Source organism: Clinocottus analis, unplaced genomic scaffold (genome assembly GCF_023055335.1).
Source record: "Clinocottus analis isolate CAN_PGR_092001 unplaced genomic scaffold, fCliAna1.0.p SCAF_21, whole genome shotgun sequence".
NCBI classification, from domain to species: domain Eukaryota; kingdom Metazoa; phylum Chordata; class Actinopteri; order Perciformes; family Cottidae; genus Clinocottus; species Clinocottus analis.
The window spans coordinates 1368898-1387957 of NW_027175943.1; the positions used below are offsets into that span (position 1 = coordinate 1368898).

The 19060-nt window shown below is 45.7% G+C and overlaps 2 protein-coding genes across 7 annotated transcripts in view; both read right to left on the reverse strand.

Moving 5' to 3' along the window:
* Positions 1-640: 640 nt before the first annotated feature.
* On the reverse strand, positions 641-8941 carry gc2 (guanylyl cyclase 2). Of its 6 annotated transcripts, XR_011078081.1 has the most exons (23): positions 8281-8485; positions 8080-8197; positions 7674-7975; positions 7461-7592; positions 7274-7377; positions 6948-7066; positions 6744-6828; positions 6567-6663; positions 6294-6410; positions 5608-5688; positions 5308-5484; positions 4664-4820; positions 4441-4590; positions 4203-4351; positions 3619-3782; positions 2952-3144; positions 2687-2861; positions 2124-2222; positions 1958-2052; positions 1755-1840; positions 1446-1546; positions 1055-1209; positions 762-901 (listed from the first exon to the last, which is right to left on the reverse strand). XR_011078081.1 is itself a non-coding variant. In XM_068587599.1 (22 exons), exons 2-21 carry the CDS (start codon positions 8144-8146, stop codon positions 1447-1449), a joined length of 2649 nt encoding a protein of 882 aa, XP_068443700.1. In that variant the 5' UTR covers positions 8147-8197; positions 8281-8485; the 3' UTR covers positions 763-901; position 1446. The 6 variants fall into 6 exon arrangements, 5 of the variants coding, with proteins under 5 accessions (XP_068443698.1, XP_068443697.1, XP_068443696.1 ...); XM_068587599.1 differs by lacking the exon at positions 1055-1209 and having other exon boundaries at positions 763-901; XM_068587597.1 differs by lacking the exons at positions 1055-1209; positions 1446-1546; positions 8281-8485 and adding an exon at positions 8813-8941 and having other exon boundaries at positions 641-901.
* A 10049-nt stretch (positions 8942-18990) lies between these two features.
* The window catches only part of rasl11a (RAS-like, family 11, member A), a 6154-nt gene continuing 6084 nt past the window's right edge, over positions 18991-19060 (reverse strand). The window contains exon 8 of the mRNA XM_068587310.1: positions 18991-19060. This exon is cut by the window's right edge and continues 1619 nt beyond it. The gene's annotated coding sequence lies outside the window, so the exon portion shown is untranslated.

The window sequence follows — 19060 nt, forward strand, 5'->3', positions numbered from 1 at the left end:
ACACACACACACACACACACACACACACACACACACACACACACACACACACACACACTGACCATAACTTAAGGAGGTCTTGTCTCCATCTTCCTGTGTCAACATCAAAGTTTTTGTCTGCCTGACTGCCGGCGCCACAGCGCCCTCTGCTGGCCGGGTTCTGCGTCACGACAACGCTGCTGCCCATTGTACAGCAACAAAGGAGCAGAGGCAACAAAGCTGAAACACACACACACACACACACACACACACACACACACACACAGATAGAGGAAACACAGACAGGAAACACAAAAGAAAGCTTCTCTTTGTTACAGACTGTTATTTCAGAACCAGCACAGTTGCGACATTGCTGTTGTTGCTGTTGCTGTTGTTGCTGTTGCTGCTGGTGACAATGCAAGTTAATCAAACAGTTTAATAATGCAACTGGAAATAAATTGGTCAAATCTGCAGATTTTTATAAATATGTATTTTTAAAAAAGTATTTTTTTTATTAATGTGTATTTAAAAAAGTACTTTCAAAAAAAAAGTTACAAGGTTCTGTACTTTTTTTAAAAAAAGTACATATTTTTGGGTGGACGGGATGTAATCACACACACACAAACACACACACACAAAATGATTCAAATGTCAAACACCATTGAAAGATGAAACAATATTTTATTGTAGAAACATCACCGAAACTATAAACTTTTGTTCTATCTTCTTGTCCCCTCTCCTGTTTCCTCTCCTCTCTTGTTTCCTCTCCTCTCTTGTTTCCTCTCCCGCTCAGTGCATCGTCATCACGGCGTTGCCGTCGTCCTCGGGCGTGTAGAGCTGCGTCACGGCTCGGACGTGAGTGATCCTCCTCACCGCCTTGTGCAGCAGGTGCTTCAGGTCCTTCAGCTCGTCCTTAGAGACGCTGGAGGAGGGAGGAGGGAGGAGGACAGAGGAATTAAATATAGTGTATAGGTTTTACTTCATCATAACTATAACTCTCAGAAAGAAAGCAAATATTTCCCCCAAACTGTCGAACTAAAGTAGAAGAACTGAGTTTTGTTAGAGACCAACTCACCAAAAATGGTATTTCTCCCTCTGACGAAAAGAGTAAAGAGCTTTTTAAGGACAAAAGAATCCTGAATGTCAGGTCTTCTCTTTGCATTTACTTGAATCTTGACTTGACACCAACCAAATAACCTGCAGCAGGTAACATCTGGTCAGGGAGCAGGTCTGGTGGATCAGCAAAACGCTATTTTATTTAGAAATTCCATCTCTAGTTTCAAGAGTGATTGTCTAGTTTTCAAAATAAAAGCCCCTTTTTTCAATTTGTGCGTTCGATGAGCTGTCTTCCTCTTCTTTAAAGCTCTTAAGGTGCTTCTACGAACACACTGCAGAGACACCTTGAGTCCTGCCTCCAAACAAGCCAGTAATGTTATACATTTTGTTTTCACAATGCATAACATTACCTCAGTTTTTCTTCTTTGCAAGCAGTGCCTGCTGTTGCTTCTCGGCTTTCCGTTTCTTGTACTGGGCTATCTCGGACATCTGCAGGCCGTGGGCCATTTGCCTGTTGGGACGAAGTGGACAGCGTGAACACAACACACACACACACACACACACACACACACACACACACACACACACAGACACATTTTTGGGGTACTTTATCGTTTGGATTCTTTCTGAGAGTTATATTTCATGTGCGTTTTGCGTGACGCTGGAACAGATTAAAAAGAGGGAGAAGCAGAAAGCAGAAAAACAAAAATTGTTCGTACGCGGATTTGACCTCCGGAGGAACAGGAAGAGGTTTGTTGAAGCCGTCTCTCCCTACGAGCCAGTAGGTCTCCTCTACGCCTTTCCCCTGAGAAAGAGACACATATTTGTACATATATATACATATGTATATGTATATATAAGGTCGTGACAGACTAGACTTCAACCACAAGCAGAAATCTCAAGTTATTTCAAAGCATCGCACCTTGACTTCCTTCTTCCCTCTCAGCTCCACCTTGTAGCCGAGGTTCAGCTCCTGCAGGACTTTCACTGTACTCTCGTGAACGTGGATCCTGTAGGCTGCAGATCAATGGATGTTAGATTTTTTGGGTGATTATTTCATCCAGAAACAGTTATTTCTTCGTACTTACGCAGCCCGCTGGACTCCATACGAGAGGCCGTGGTCACCGTGTCTCCAAAGAGGCAGTAGCGAGGCATGGTGAGGCCCACGACGCCGGCCACACATGGACCTGCAGCGTCAAACACACGCCGCCATTTTGTTTGACTCGAAATGACCATAAAGTACTAAATGAACATCATGCTGTATAGAAGAAGACTTGAAACTAGAGATTGAGACATTGAGACAACTCATGTTTACAATGTTTACTGAGGGAATACATCAAGAGAGAAGTAGAGCCATTTATATAGACTTCTATACAACCAGAGGAGTCGCCCCCTGGTGGTCAGGAGAGAGAATGCAGCTTTAACACATGAAGCATAGACTTCTATACAACCAGAGGAGTCGCCCCCTGGTGGTCAGGAGAGAGAATGCAGGTTCAACACATGAAGCATAGACTTCTATACAACCAGAGGAGTCGCCCCCTGGTGGTCAGCAGAGAAAATGCAGCTTCAACACATGAAGCATAGACTTCTATACAACCAGAGGAGTCGCCCCCTGGTGGTAGGTTGACGCGTCATAGAGGGTGGAGCTTACCTGTGTGCAGTCCGATACGAATCCTGACCGGAACGTCGGGCATGTGTCTCATTTTGAAGGTTCCCACGGCGCTCAGGATGTCCAGCGCCATGTTGGCTATCTCCGCGGCGTGGCGGTTGTCGTTCGGGACGGGAACGCCGGACGCCACCATGTAGGCGTCGCCGATGGTCTCCACCTGGAGCCGAACGGGACGGAGCGAGCGACAGGTGTGAGCCACGGCGAGCTACCGCCACGGCGCTCGCGTTTAAACAACAAGAGACGGAACCTTGTAGACGTCGTGGTTTCCGATGATGGCGTCGAAGACCGTGTAGAGGTCGTTGAGAAGGTCGACCACCTCGATGGGCTCGCTGTTGGCCGAGATGGTGGTGAAGCCGACGATGTCGCTGAAGTAAAGCGACACGCTGTCAAAGTGCTCCGGCTCCACCGTGCCGCCCACCTTCAGAGCCTCGGCCACCGACCTGACGGAAGCAAGACGGGACCTTTTTCATCTCCCAACAAAACAAACATGGCGACACAACTTTCACGCCACAACACACATCCCAGCAATCCAAATGCAATTTATTTTACCAGGTTGGAACCCTTAAAGTGTTGAATATCAAATAAATAATACATCATTCTGTGAGTAAAGTGTGTAAAATATATAAATGAACCTGCAACAACGTTGACTTTAAGAAAAGCGTAAGTTTTATTGGGAAAAGGCTTTTTACGTAAGTAGAGTCATTAATATAGACTTCTATACAACCAGAGAGAGAGAATGCAGCTCTAACACATGAAGCATGGACTTCTATACAACCAGAGGAGTCGCCCCCTGGTGGTCAGGAGAAAGAATGCAGGTGGACCACCATGGGGCAAAAATCTAAATTTTAGTTTAGTTTTTGAAATATTAAATTCTAAAGTTACAATTGTAATTTCTAATATTCATTCAGACTCACGGAGGCAGCATCTGAGTCAGCAGCTTCTCCGTCTTCTGCTTCTCGATCTCCAGCTCCTCCGTTCGCTCCCGGATCAGCTCCTCCAGGTTGGACGAGTACTGCTCCAGCATCCGCAGCATGGAGTCGATGATGTTGGTCTTCCTCCCCTTGTTGATGTTCTTAAACTGGAGGGAACAAAAGGAGAAACAAATACAGAGAATTGCAAGAAGTTTAACTCCCTCAGTCCAGTAGAAGCAACAGAGCCCTTAATGCGGCATCATCTCCCCTACATGCAGAATGAATATATTTATATTAATGTATATAAGAAAGTAGCACTTTAGTAGCACTATGCAGCTTTAACACATGAAACATAGGCTTCTGTACAACCAGAGGAGTCGCCCCCTGGTGGTCAGGAGAGAGAATGCAGCTTTAACACATGAAGCATAAAAGTGAAAAGACAAACAGTGTTTTTAGTTTATATTGATGTGTCATGTGAGGTTGCAGTAGCAACTCAACCCTGGTGGTTTTAAACCAGTTCAACACCAGCTAACGGGGCATTTTGTAGCATTTAGAAGAATACAATGTGTTTTAAAACCTGCACCCACCTGGTCAAAGATCTCCTCGAAGCCCGGCCTCTTGTCCTGCTGCTCGTTCCAGCACTGCTTCATCAGCTGGATGCACTCCAGGGGGGCGTAGTCCGAGCTGACCACCGGCCGGAACACCGGAGGCGGCTTACGCAGCTTCTCCACTATTTCTGGAAAGGAGTTCATTTCAGAGACAACAATTGGGACGTGCTATGAGTTTGTTTGTTTGTCGTCGTTGTTGTTGTTGTTGTTGGCTTGCCTGCGGCGGACATGTCCATCATGCAGTAGGGCGGCCCTCTCACCACCACCTCCTGCATGATGATGGCGAAGCTGTACACGTCTCCGGCCGCCGACCCGTACAGCTCGGGCTGCCCGCTCCTCAGGATCTCTGGAGCCGTCCACAGCAACTCTGCGGCGGCAACACAGCAACTCGTTAGCTAGCCGCCACTCCCCCTCTCTCCCTCCCTCTCTCCCTGGCTCACCTTCTGCAGGTTGCTCCAGGCGGGAGAACCTCTGGGCCTCCAGGATTTCGTTGTAGCCAAAGTCGGTGACCTTCAGGACGAAGCGTCCGTCCACCACGCAGTTACGGGACTTGAGGCGGGTGTGGGACACGCCGCGGTGGTGCAGGTACTTCATGCCCTGAGGCACAAGAAGCACTTCAGTACATCGTCGATTTTAAGGTACTTGTACTTGTACCTTTCAATAATTTGCAACTCAAGATTTTTGGCACTCAAAACATAGAAAAGTATTTTTTTTTAGATATGAAGAAACATCAATTATTGTCTATTATTATTGTGATAATTGTATTTTTTTCAGCTTCTCCAACTGGAATATTTCTGCTTTTTTTTTTGATCATTTGAATGTAGTTTACAGTGTGTGACACCATCTAGTGGTGAGGTTGTAGATTGCAACTAACTGAAACGACAAAAATTCGCCATGGATTACGGTAGGAACACGGCTATGTATGTAGAAACAACTTGGTTGGGTTTAGGAAGAGCATCATGGGTAAAAGACGTGTTTCTATTGTGTGGTCGTGTTGTAACGCAGTATTTTGAGAGTGTGCTATGAGGAGGGGAGGTGGTAGAGGGTGTGAACCAGCCGCTCGCCGCCCTCCTCCCTCACTGACCTTGATCAGATCCAGCAGCAGCGAGGACTTGAACATCCAGTCCAGCTTGACCTCGTCGTTCAGCAGCAGGTCCTCCAGACTCCCCCTGGAGCAGAACTCCGTCACGATGGCGAACACGCCGCAGTCGTGGAAGAAGCCCAGGAAGAGGTTCACGTTCTCGTGGCGCATGTCCTTCATCTGAAGCATACATATATATATATATATATATATATATATATATATATATATATATATATATATATATATATATATATATATATATATATACTTAGGCTGAATTATATTTTCTTTGTCTCGTACCAGTTCAAACATGTGCCTGGTTTTGGGGTTGATGCTGTTAAACGACCCATCAGGAAGTCTCTTCAGCCACGCCCAGTCGCCCTGCAGGGGAGGAAACATCCAAACTTCAGATTCCTCTGGTTGTATAGAAGTCTATGCTTCATGTGTTAAAGCTGCATTCTCTCTCCTGACCACCAGGGGGCGACTCCTCTGGTTGTATAGAAGTCTATGCTTCATGTGTTAAAGCTGCATTCTCTCTCCTGACCACCAGGGGACGACTCCTCTGGTTGTATAGAAGTCTATGCTTCATGTGTTAAAGCTGCATTCTCTCTCCTGACCACCAGGGGGCGACTCCTCTGGTTGTATAGAAGTCTATGCTTCATGTGTTAAAGCTGCATTCTCTCTCCTGACCACCAGGGGGCGACTCCTCTGGTTGTATAGAAGTCTATGCTTCATGTGTTAAAGCTGCATTCTCTCTCCTGACCACCAGGGGGCGACTCCCCTGGTTGTATAGAAGTCTATGCTTCATGTGTTAAAGCTGCATTCTCTCTCCTGACCACCAGGGGGCGACTCCTCTGGTTGTATAGAAGTATATGCTTCATGTGTTAAAGCTGCATTCTCTCTCCTGACCACCAGGGGGCGACTCCTCTGGTTGTATAGAAGTCTATGCTTCATGTGTTATAACTGTCATTCTCTCTCTTTTTCACCTCGAAGATGACGACGTTGGAGTTCTCGTAGGTGGCTGGTGATTGGATGGAGGCCGGCGACGTGCCGCCTGATAGGCTCCTCATGCCGCTCACCCGACCGTCGTCCATACTCAGCTTCTATAAATATATACATTTTTGATGCTTTGTTATATTGCTTGAGTATAGTTACTCCCCCCATCATTGACACTGAATCTTCAAATGTTTAATAAATTCTGATTTATTTAATTGAAACGCTCGTTAACACCCAATCAGAGAAAAGGGGGAGGGGCTTACCTTGTTGCTCAGCGACGGGTTGATGAAGGTGACGTCGGCCAGAGTCAGCAGGATGCGGTTGGCTCCTTTCACCAGGCGGATCTGAGTGATGCGCTGCCTAAAAAACACAACTCTGTGTTCTTAAATTATATTATAATGTTATTTTAAATCACAATCATGAGGTTATTGGCTTTCTACCTGATGCAGTAAATAACCGCCACGCCGAAAACAATGGCGGCCATCGCTGCGGGGAACATGCTGAGGGTCGAGAACAGATCCACGCCTGAGACGAGAAAACAATGTGTTGGTTTATTTTTAGTAAATCACAAATGTGTGTGTGTGTGTGCCTGTGTGTGTGTGTGTGTGTGTGTGTGTGTGTGTGTGTGTGTGTGTGTTCCTGACCCCCCGAGCAGAGGACTCCAGGAGTGAACCAGCAGGACGAGTCCTTCCGGGGTGCGGCGCCGCGAGGGAAGTGGATCTCTGTTCCCAGGAAGCGCACAGAGCCCGCCTCCATGTCGATCCTGTCAATCAAGCCGATATTCAGATAACGTACGATACAACTTTATTGATCCAGACAGGAAGTTCTTGCGCCAGAGATTTACAACGAAAGAACAAGAAAAATATTCAAGATCAAGTTAAAAAAGACTAAAATAGAAAAAAAAAAAAGCATTACTGCGCGTGACTTTGAGAGCGACCTTAAAGGTGTGTGTGGCCCTTTAAGAGGTCACCTGTAGGTGGGCCTCAGCTCCCAGGTGACCCCGTCCGTGTCCAGGATGACGTAATCCAGCAGAGCATCTCCGGAGCCGTCGGTCCTGATGGGGTAGCTGAAGCCCTGAGAGATTCATGCCATGTTTATTATTTATATCATATTCATGTATTATTGTTGTTGTTGTTGTTGTTGTTGTTGTTGTTGACCTGGAAGTCCAGGTTGCGGGTGCGGTTGGCCAGGTTCCCTCCAGACATCCACTCCCCGGCCTCCAGCACTCGGTTCACGGCGTGAGCCATGAAGAGGACGGAGCTGTAGATGGTGCCGAAGAGAGGAGACACCTGCAGGAGGATCGAACCACCGAGTCACCTTCAACAGTACACACACACACACACACACACACACACACACCCTCCACCCACCTGCTGCGGCCGCAGCGTGCGCGCCACCTCCCCGCGCTGCACCGCGTGCTCGTACTCCTGGTAGAAGGAGGCGTGCGGGGACTCGATGGTGACGGTGAGCACCGCGTCGTACGCGCGCCGCAGCTTGCTGTTGGCGCGCAGCGCGGCGTGGCTCACGTTGCGGTGCGGCAGGCTGTACAGCAGCGCGTCGTACGGCACGAACACCAGCGAGCCGTCCGTCAGCCGCAGGTCGTACGCCGCCTCCAGGAGCCGCTTCTGGGCCACGCCGCCGATCAGAGCCGAGTGCATGCAGAGCACCACGACTGGACACACACACACACACACACACACACACAGACACACACGGGACCATGACGCGGTTGTGGGAGCTCGGACGTTAAAGGTTACACACCAAAAAGTCACTCACGTCGTATTTCACTCATCTTTCGGAGCTTGGTCAGAGTTTGCCGGATGGCGTGAGGCGTGTTCTCCATGAAGCTGACGAGCCGGACCGGCAGGCCGTGACTCCTCAAGGAGTCTGCTACCTGCACGGGACAGAGGCAACGCAAAGGTACACACACTGGCATGGACACACACTACTGACCGACAAAGAGTCAGGGGTCTTCACCTGAAGAGAGATCCATGACGGCCGTGAAGACACAAACCACAACAAAGAGACCCAAAACCATGACAAAGAGACTCAAAACTGCTACAAAGAGACTCAAAATCACGACAAAGAGATTAAAAATCATCTCAAAGAGACTCAAAGCCACAAAAAAGAGACTTAAAACTACGACAAAGACTTAAAACTACAACAAAGACACTTTAAACTACAACAAAGAGACTTTAAACAACAACAAAGACGCTTTAAACCATAACAAAGAAACCTAAAACCACAACAAAGAGACTTGAAACCACAACAAAGATGCTTTAAACCACAACAGACTCAAAATTATCTCCAAAATAAATAAATATTCCAGAAAAATACATAAAACCACAAAAAAAGGGGTCAAGACCACAAAACAACAAAGAATTTGCGTTTCTTTGTTGTGTTGTTGTGCTTATGCCTTTCATATCCTCTGCCGCCGGGTGTCCCCACCTTGGAGGCCGTCTCCACCCAGACGTCCTCCGAGGACGAGATGACGGCGACGTTGGCCCACCTGAAGAACCGGATGACGCTCAGCAGCACGCCGGTGGGCCGCGGCGCCGGGCGGGCGAAGGTCGGGTGGCTGCGGACGTCGTCCAGGTCGTAGCCGACGCAACCCCACGGGAACAAGGCCTGCGGGAGGGGGGGGGGGGGTAGAGGAGACGTGACCACACCCGCTGAACCCCTGAACCCCTTAAACCAGCGGTCGCACACAAAAAGAATGAGGGAAAAAAAATTGTAAAAATCAAAGTTCGGAAGATGTTTTATTTTGAAAAATGACCGGATACGTTACATGTTAAGAGGTTTATACGTTACCCCAAAAACAAAACTTAAAAGTCTCAACTGCCGTTCTGGTTTAAAATCAAGGCAAAAAACCTCCGACATCCTGTCTTTGTCCGGTCTACGTTTCGCAGTAGACTGGACATAAAGGACACTCGTTGGGTGTCTCCCGTCATTTTTAAGTACTTTATTATTGACTTCATGCCGGTCGTATCATTTTATTTCGTCATATTCATCGGCTGCAACGTGAAGGCCGGTGCGTGAAAATGTTGTCCGACACAAACCGGTACTTGGCGCCAAAAACATTGATGAGGACCGCTGCCCTAAACCCGTCTAAGCCCCACCCCCCCATCGGTGAACCCACTTTGTTCCAGCCCTTGCTGATCATGGACGCCGCGTCGCAGTAGCCGGGGTTCGCCGGCCCGATGTAGGCGGACGCCGCGGTGTGGAAGCCGATGAACTTCTCCAGCGCCCTGGACGTCTCGCACGGCTCCTGAAAGAAAACGAGCCAAAGGTCAAGAAACGTCCCGCACCCCGGCGGTTCGATTCCCGGTTTCGATTCGGTCCGATTCGTCGCACCTGCAGCACGGCGTAGTCGAAGGTGGCGGCGCGGGACAGCAGCGGGTCCTTGTTGATGCGGTTGACGGCGAGCTGCGCCGCCACGCTGGGCAGGGCCTTGGCGAAGAGGGGGTCGCACCCCCAGGGGCCCACCACCCCGACCCGGAACCACCGAGAGGCCCGGGCCGGCCGGGGCAGCGAACCCAGGGAGGCCAACAGGACCAGGAGGAGCCGGAGGAGGCGGAAGGAAGGAGGAGGAAGAGGAGGAGGAGGTGGCGCCATCTCAAGGTCCAACGCCTCCAGAGATCATGAAGGAGGCGGAGCTGCTTCCTGCAGGAACAACGCAGGAGTCATGGGATTAAAATCACCGTCAGCTACTCGCGTAACAGCGTAAACTTTCGTAAACTTTCCCCCGTAAAGTTTCACTAACGTCTTGATAAATTTATGTAACTTTTTTTCAGCAAAATTTTTTAGAGCGTTTTTTGAAAGCAAATTTGAGTCCTGAGATATTTTTTTTTACAATTAAAAAAAAAAAAAAATTGCGTTTTTTTTTTTTTTTTTAAAGCAAATTTGAGTCCTGAAATAATTTTTTTTACAATTAAAAAAAAAAAAATTAGCATTTTTTTTTTTTTTTTGAGCAAATTTGAGTTCTGAGAGGTTTTATTTTTTTTAGAGCAATTTTTTTTAATTGAGAGCAAATATTTGGAGATAATTTACTTAAAAAACAAGATATTTTCTTGGCTAAAAAAAACACAAATCTACCTTCATACTCGATATTTTAACATTTCGTCAGCTGGTTGACATTAAAGGGACAGTTCACCCCCCAAAAACTAAAAATACACACTTTCTTTCCTGCTATTTATCGTTCCTGATCCACAGATTTCGTGCGCATTATTTCTCGTAACTCAGTCATGACCTCGGCCCGTTACACTGGAGAGAAGGAAGACTTCCAGACCCTTCAGAGGGACGACAAGCAAGAGGGTTTTTAGGGGTGAACTGTCCCTTTAAGAGGTCTGGAGGGAAATATTGCTGATGGTGCTAATTCATCTTCAGTTGGTCTGTTTGCGTCGCTGCGGCTGGAAAACCAACGTCAGGGAAAAACTTCTGGGAACGCTGGAAGAGGAGATTGAATCTCAGCCACGAGATGAGTTTACAAGTTTATGAAGACATTTTAATGGAAAACAAAGAGCACTTTAACCTCATTATCTCTCTCCGTCAGCTGCAACAGGATTATCAACACTCTCACACCTGCACGGGATCATAATCCTCATAATCCAAGCGGCTCAGGCCCTGAAATAACTCAAAAATGCAACATTTTACGACACCAAAGAGCCTTAAAGATGCAGAGAGATGCTGCAGATCACAGGATGAGTAGAAACCACGAGGTCGCCGGTTCAATCCCTGGTCTCCCCATAGTTTACATGCCAAAAACACTGAACCTTCAGGTGCTTCACAGCAGCAAACTGCTCATTAATCCTTAAGGATGCAGAGAATATCTTCTTTTGAGGGATTATTGAAGGATATAAAACCAACAATATTGCCTGAAGCAATAAATATGCAACTTAATTTGTCCTTAAAACAGATTTTATCTGCAGAATCACTTCTTAAAAACTCACTCACACTGCACTCGGTCCGCGCTCCTCCTGGATTAAATATATATTTAATGTATATTAAATAAATATTAAAGGATATTAAAGGATTCCTACCGTGCTGCTCCTCTTTGAGTCGACTCTCCTGCACCAACCAGAAGCTTTCATCACTTTCCCTCCTGGTGCTGTCGTCCAACTCAGCAGCAAAGTGAGCGTGTGTGTGTGTGTGTGTGTGTGTGTGTGTGTGTGTGAGAGATGACCTAGAACAAGTGTGTGTGTGACCCTGAAGCTGTCAGATTACATTGAGTCCAATCAGGACGTCTGCAGCTTTAAGCCGCACCGACTGAGACGAAGATGAAGACGATGATCGGTATTAATATTCTCATGAGCGTCTCTCTGGTCGGACATGTTGGAAATGTTTGTGTGACGTTGAGTTGGTGTGTGTCCTCTGGTGTGAGTCCTCTGGTGTGAGTCCTCTGGTGTGTGTCCACTGGTGTGAGTCCTCTGGTGTGAGTCCTCTGGTGTGAGTCCTCTGGTGTGAGTCCTTTGGTGTGAGTCCTCTGGTGTGAGTCCTCGGGTGTGTGTCCTCTGGTGTGAGTCCTCTGGTGTGTGTCCTCTGGTGTGAGTCCTCTGGTGTGTGTCCTCTGGTGTGTGTCCTCTGGTGTGAGTCCTCTGGTGTGTGTCCTCTGGTGTGTGTCCTCTGGGTTTAATGTTCATGCACAACATCTAAAAGCTCAGATTTGTTTGTTAACTGACACACAAAAACTCTTTTTTGGGTGTTTTTCAGCGTTCCACGTCTTCATAAGCTCCACTTGTGTTTCAGGGAATAAATCTTCACTTTTAATCATCTGTAAATAACAAAATAAAGCACTAATAATTACTTTGCACGCTCCAGATAACTGAGATTATTGTGGATTAAGATCGATTATATTATAGATTTAAGTGTCAGAGCATTGACAAAAGTCTTTTTGTGTGCTTGTATTTACATTTTGGAAAGACAAAAAGAGGGTAAAGGTGGAAGAGCAGCCGTTGAAGTGTTACCTGTTGAACAAACCGCTTTCAAAGCCTCCTTCTCCGTCCCAGAATGCAACATTTTCTGAGCGAATGAACCCCTCTGTCAGCTTTCTACTCGTCTCTTTACCTTCCCCTCTTTCAAATTGTTCATGTCTCACTGGATGAGCGCTAGAGGGCAGCACCACACAGAAGCACCCGCGAGGTCTCCTCAGAGGAAGGAGGCGCTTCAGAAAAGGAGGCGCTTCAGAAAAGGAGGCGCTTCAGAAAAGGAGGCGCTTCAGAGAGGCGCTGCACAATGTGCAGAACGTCTCTGCAGGGTAAAGGTCACCGTTTTCCTCTTTTTACTCCGTCGGGCGGCCCCTCCCCTCTGGGTTTCACTCGTTGTGAGCCGGGTGGTTGACGGTTCGAGAGCCCAGAGCCCAGAGGAGCGTTCCTGGAGTTGTAACTCGACTCTGTCGACATCCTGGTCAAAGCAAAAGCAAATCAATCCAGATGTGAAGTCCTGATGGACCAGAAGAAAACCCTCTCTCTCTCAGCGCCGGAGCTCCACTCCTCTGGTTGTATAGAAGTCTATGCTTCATGTGTTAAAGCTGCATTCTCTCTCCTGACCACCAGGGGGCGACTCCTCTGGTTGTATAGAAGTCTATGCTTCATGTGTTAAAGCTGCATTCTCTCTCCTGACCACCAGGGGGCGACTCCTCTGGTTGTATAGAAGTCTATGCTTCATGTGTTAAAGCTGCATTCTTTTATGTATTTTTTTTCTGAAATTTGTTTTTCCGCAAATTTTTTTTTTCTCAATTTTTTTTTTCTCAATTTTTTCGCAAATTTTCTTTTTTGAGAATTTTTTCGAGCAAATTTTTTTTCAAGCATTTTTTTGGGGCGAGCGTTTTTTTTAGAGCAAATTTGAGTTCTGAGATTTTTTTTTTTTTTGCGAATTTTTTTTTTTGCAAAGTTTTTTTAGGGAGAATTTTTTTGAAATTTTTTTTTTTAGAGCATTTTTTTTTTCGGGGAGTGTTTTTTTTAAGAGCACATTTGAGTTCTGAGAGCTTTTTTAATTTTTTTTTTCGAGCAATGTTTTGACAAGGTGATTGACAGGTCAACAGCAGACCCCCCTGCAGACCCTCCACCTCCACGGTGCCGGCCAGTCTTGAGAATGAGCCCCCCCCCCCTCCCTCCTCCTCCTCCTCCTCCGTCAGCGACCGCTAAGTGGCCGTTTCATAAAGTCGTGCGCCGTTCAGAAAAAGAAAGCCGCTCGTGGAGGATTCTGTCATCGCCTGCACATAAGCAGACGGTTTGGATGTGTACGTTGGCCGGTGGTTGAACTCTGCTGGAGAAACGACCACAAACCCCTCCGACATCAAACAAAAGGAGAATTAGGAACCTTATAAAAATGTACTTACACACAGCCATGTGGTCGATGTGTCATGTCTCTACAATGATAACGGTTCCCAACCTTTTGACCCCTTAAAGTAACGATGTCAACGGGTTTATACCTCAATAAAGTCCATTACTGTCGTGATTTTGTATGTATGTATGTGTGTTTTATTCAGTCAACCATTACATACAATACAATACAAATACACAATCTAATATACAAAAAAATAGGTATAAGTAGAAGCTTAATGCTTATGTATTTTGCTAAAGTCTCATCAATTAAATCAGTTTCTTGGTTGTTTTTACGATAATAAATCTTTAATATGATTGTGTTGGTGCCTTTTTAAATCTCATTTCATGTTTAAAATGTTTGATCCCACAAAATATATAAGATATGAGTGACTTCTCTGGTTGTATAGAAGTCTATGCTTCATGTGTTAAAGCGTTGGTGATGTTATTCATAACTTTTTTAATCACATATCATGTTTAACGCTGATTTAAAATCACATTTAGCAGCTTTGTAACTAGATGTTTTCCACGTTTGGTTGGTGGAGACCCAAAACGGAGCAAAAAGGGATATTTTTTTCGACTTGTAACGTCAACTAGCAACTGTTAGCCAACAAAATTGTCGTCAAAAATGACCATTAATGTATAATTATACAAGTTTGAGTAAAACACTTGATTTATAAGGCCAGTTTTTTAACCTACAAACTGCTCCAGGGCTCAGTTTCCTTCTGTACAGCCGACCTACACCGAGTGGTTAACGCACTCAACACATTGACTTGTGTTGAAACATCCATTCACTGGCTTTCTTTCCCTCTCTTTCCCTCTCTTTCCCTCTCTTTCCCTCTCTTTCCCTCTCTTTCCCTCTCTTTTCCTCTCTTTTCCTTTACCGGGTCGGTCTACGAGTCGTCCTTATCTTGATGGAGTCTGTAATTTGACCGCACATCAAAGGAGCGACGATGAAAAGTCAGAAATGCACCAACAAAAAAAAAAAAAAAGGATTTTAAAACCAGAAAACCTCGCCACCCAGAACCAACCACACACACACACACACACACACACACACACACACACACACACACACACACACACACACACACACACACACACACACACACACACATTGGACGCAACAAGAGACTTACACCTCACAGGTAACTTGTGTGTTTGTAGGTTTTTGTGTCCTGTATTGTGAGGTTTCTCTGTCTGCAGCTGGTTCTCTCCGTCAGCGTTGACTCGCACACCAATGTTGCCGCGGTTGCTGTTTATATTCGTTATGGCAACGGGAAGATCCCTGAGATGTTTCCTCTAATCTCGCTCTCTCGCTGCAGGGCGACGTCCAGTCGCTCATGAAGGAGAGGAGGCAGAGTTTTCTGCCAGAGCTTTTTGAATTGTGTTGAAGAGAAAGAGACATGTTCATGATCATGAAACACACACTCGTTGTCCAGGAGATGATGTTTAGATGACGGCGTCGATAAATTCAGGTGATTATTGGAGGAAAAGCTCTGAGCAGAAGCTCCAGGATGTAACTCTACATCTCTAATGTCAGTTAAACAGGAGATAAAACTTCTTGAAACTGCAAAAAACTACAAAATGAGCCTTCCAGACCCTCTGAAGCTCACAAATTACTGTGTTTATTTTATCTTCACTGAAAGAGCCAGCCTCTCTAGCTGTTTACACCCATTTCCAGTCTTTGTGCTAAGCTAGTTAGCATCTGCTGTAGCTGCATTAAAGAGTTGCTTATCTTGAATGCTTATATTTTGAGCGTCTTTCTTTTAAATCTAAAGTATTTCACGATCTTTTCTTAAAACTAACAAAGTATTTCACAGTCTTTTCTTGTCACTCGTGACCTTCACAAAACCTTTGGGATTTATTTTTTTTCAAGGACTTTTCCAGGCATGGAAAACCCCATTTGGAGCTCCATGACCTTTCCAGGTTTTCCGTGACCGTTTGAACCTGTAAATCAAAGCATATCTAATAAATTCATGAACTCGTCTTGAAGAAGACGGGAGGAGGGAGGCTGAAGATAAGCCGCTGATAAAGACACGAAGAGCAGAAGTTCCACTTCAGAATCTGCATGAAGGATCTGGTTCGAGTAAAAGCCCAAAACCAGAAGCAGGGCATCAAACCCACGAGTCTCACGAGGAGGAGGAAGAGGAGGAGGAGGAGGAGGAGGGGAGCTAAACGGGGTTCCCACTGGGAGCTCTGAGGCCCAAAATCAAGATAACAAACCTGTAATATTGTTCACGTGTTAACTCCTGAAGGCCGAAACAGAGCCGGTGCTGGAAGTCGGTTCTGCGGGTTTAGAACCAGATCGGTTCCTGATGGTTCTTTAGATCTGACGACGCGATCAAAAGCTCCTAAACTTCCCTTCCGTTGAGACCAGAAACCCAAACAACCCGCTATCACGTGTCCAGATCAGCAGCCTCATGTATTAATGTTGTACCCTACTTTGAGGAGCAGTGTTGACAGCGTCCTGACAGCAGGGGGCGCCAAAGAAAAATGACTTTTTTGTTGTTTCTTGACAATTTCATTGCAACAAGTCTTTCTCGCCAAAGGTGAAAATACACTAAACGCGTAGCCTCGAGTAACTAAACTATAAACTAAGTGTAAATAGCGCCACCGAGAGGCAGATGTGAGTCAAAGTGCTCAACGAGCCCCCTGGTGGCAGCTTGAAGTATCACACGACCTCTGACCCCAAGTTTCACACCAGCAGACTCACACTTCAGATCAGTTGGTTGCATCATCGCGATGTCACGTGACATTAATTCATGTTTTACTTCCTGAGCGCCTGAATCTTCTCTTCTCTCTCATTCTTTCTGTCGCTTTATATTTTCTCTTCTCTCTCTCTCTCTCTCTCTCTCTCTCTCTTTCTCTCTCTCTCTCTCTCTCTCTCTCTCTCTCTCTCTCTCTCTCTCTCTCTCTCTCTCTCTCTCTCTCTGGGGTCTTGACTTCATCCCAGACGGGGCTTTAACTTCCTGCCGCCTCTTACAGATAACAGAATAATGCATGACACACACACACACACACACACACACACACACACACACACACACACACAGCTGGTTTGCGTCCTCCACACTGTGCTGGTGATGAAGTGTTGCCTCTCGGAGCCACATGTTCGGTCGCTGCTGAGGAGAAACTCGTTGCTTTGTGAGGTTTTAAACTCTGGAGCTGATTGCTCGTCAACTCTGAGCAACACACAGTTGCATCATCGGCAAACGAGAGGATTTATGTTGCTCAACTCAGGACGTTTATGACATTTAAAAGTTTTCTAAAGAGATTTACCTTTAAGAAATAAACTTATACTTCTAAGAAATGAACTTATACTTTGAAGAAATGAACTTATACCTTTAAGAAATATACTTATACCTTTAAGAAAGACACTTATACCTTTGAGAAATACCCTTATACCTTTGAGAAATACCCTTATACCTTTGAGAAATACACTTATACCTTTGAGAAATACACTTATACCTTTGAGAAATACACTTATACCTTTAAGAAAGACCCTTATACCTTTAAGAAATGAACTTTTGTCTTTACTGGAAACTACTTGATTTGGTTTGGAAACCAAAACTACTAAGTTTCAGTTGAGGGAAAGATGGTGAAATACTTTGTTAGTTTTAGGAAAAGATCGTAAAACACTAGGTTTAAGAAAGAAACATCCTCTTGACCGTAACTACGTTCCACATGTTGCGTGACAGAAACATCTCTTTATGTTTTTTATACTTCCTCGTTCGTGTTTGCGTGGATAACACAGTAAATCATGTCGTGGCCTCAGTGTAACGTTCCCGTTTGTCCCGATCAAAGTAGAAAGACGTATTTCTTTCTCACGATCGGATGTTTTTGACCTTCGTCAGCCGTTTACGAGGTTTCGTCTCCAGACTGCACGACATTATACGGCCGAGTTAGATTAAGCCGCACAACTTTATATTCAAAGACAACGAGGATGCTATTTATTCTGAAACCGAACCCAGAAGTCTTTTTCCTTCTTACCGAAAAAGGGAACGCTGAGTGGAAGCTCCATTCTCCTAAATCTGGCCTCCTAAATGTCCCATTAACTATTCATCCATCACACTGAACCAACATTTAACGTCAAAGCCGGAACAGATTGCTTTATAAAGAGAGAACCCCCCCCCCCCCCAAAATTGGGAGGAAATTGTCATTTATTCATTGGAGAATGCAGGAACACTCGGTCCAGCGGCGCACAGGAAGCAGCTCTTTAGGAGCGACATGGTGTGTTCGTGTGGGAAGGAAAGGTTGAGAAAACACAGGGAGAAAATCTGACTTTTTTTAAAAACCAGCCTATTTTTAGGCCCTTTCCTCAAAAATGCCATACCCAAACTAGAAAGTGTGTATCTCTGCAGCCACGAGGGCTGTTTGAATTATGTTGTGTTACAATGAAAGGAGCTCATGTGAGATGTTGTTCAGATGTGTAGACATCAGTCTACATGTTCCTGGTTAAGAGGAAATGAAGATGACACACAGAAAGAAATGAAAAAAAAACACTTTCAGGATGATTATTAGTTTGAAATGAGGCAGCTGTGAAGTCACAACTCTAACAAACAATAACACAACATGTGAACATAAAGGTTGACTCTGATGAAGTAAAGCAGAACCAAGTGAGAGAGGGTTTAGTAGAGGGAACATTCAGACGAGGAGCCATTGGGCCCATTGAGGCCATTTGAGGCTATTTTGGCTCATCTGAGGCCATTGGGGCCCATTGGGACCCATTGGGGTCTTTGGGGCCATTGGGGCCCATTGGGACCCATTGGGACCCATTGGGACCCATTGGGACCAATTGGGGCCATTGGGGTCTTTGGGGCCCATTAGGGCCGTTTGAATGCTATTTTATTTTCCTCATGATATAATTTACTTGTATATTACATATAGTGTTTAATACACCCAAATGCAGCAGTTGGGGGCTTTTTCTTTCAAATACAAGCAGTTTTACAGTTTAACCCCCCCCCCCCCCTCTCTTTCTATGGGGGGGGGGGGGGTTTGGGGTATTTTAGTAGCTGGAAATCTTCATTTCTCACACACATCATTTTGGTCTCAACACAAACAGCGAGCGAGCCGGCGAGCGTAATCCCTCATGGAGCCCTGCTGCTTCTTTAAAGAAGGGAAAAGGAGTCAGAAAGGTCACCGGTCAGGGGTCAGCAGACAATTTGTGTGTGTGTGTGTGTGTGTGTGTGTGTGTGTTAAAAGGGTTTCGAGTGGCAGCTCGGTGACCGGGAAAGAAATTCCAGATGCTGAGGAATTTTCGTCTTTACTGGGAATCCTGCGAGAGGTCATGAGAACGGCAGAAAAAACACAAACACACGTCCTTTTTTACACACTGTTCAAATCTCCACAGATAGAACAGACTTTATTCTGTCAACTCCATCCACATGTTTCAGGATTTTTGCAGTAATTTCTGTTCTTACTCTGCTGTTTCTCCC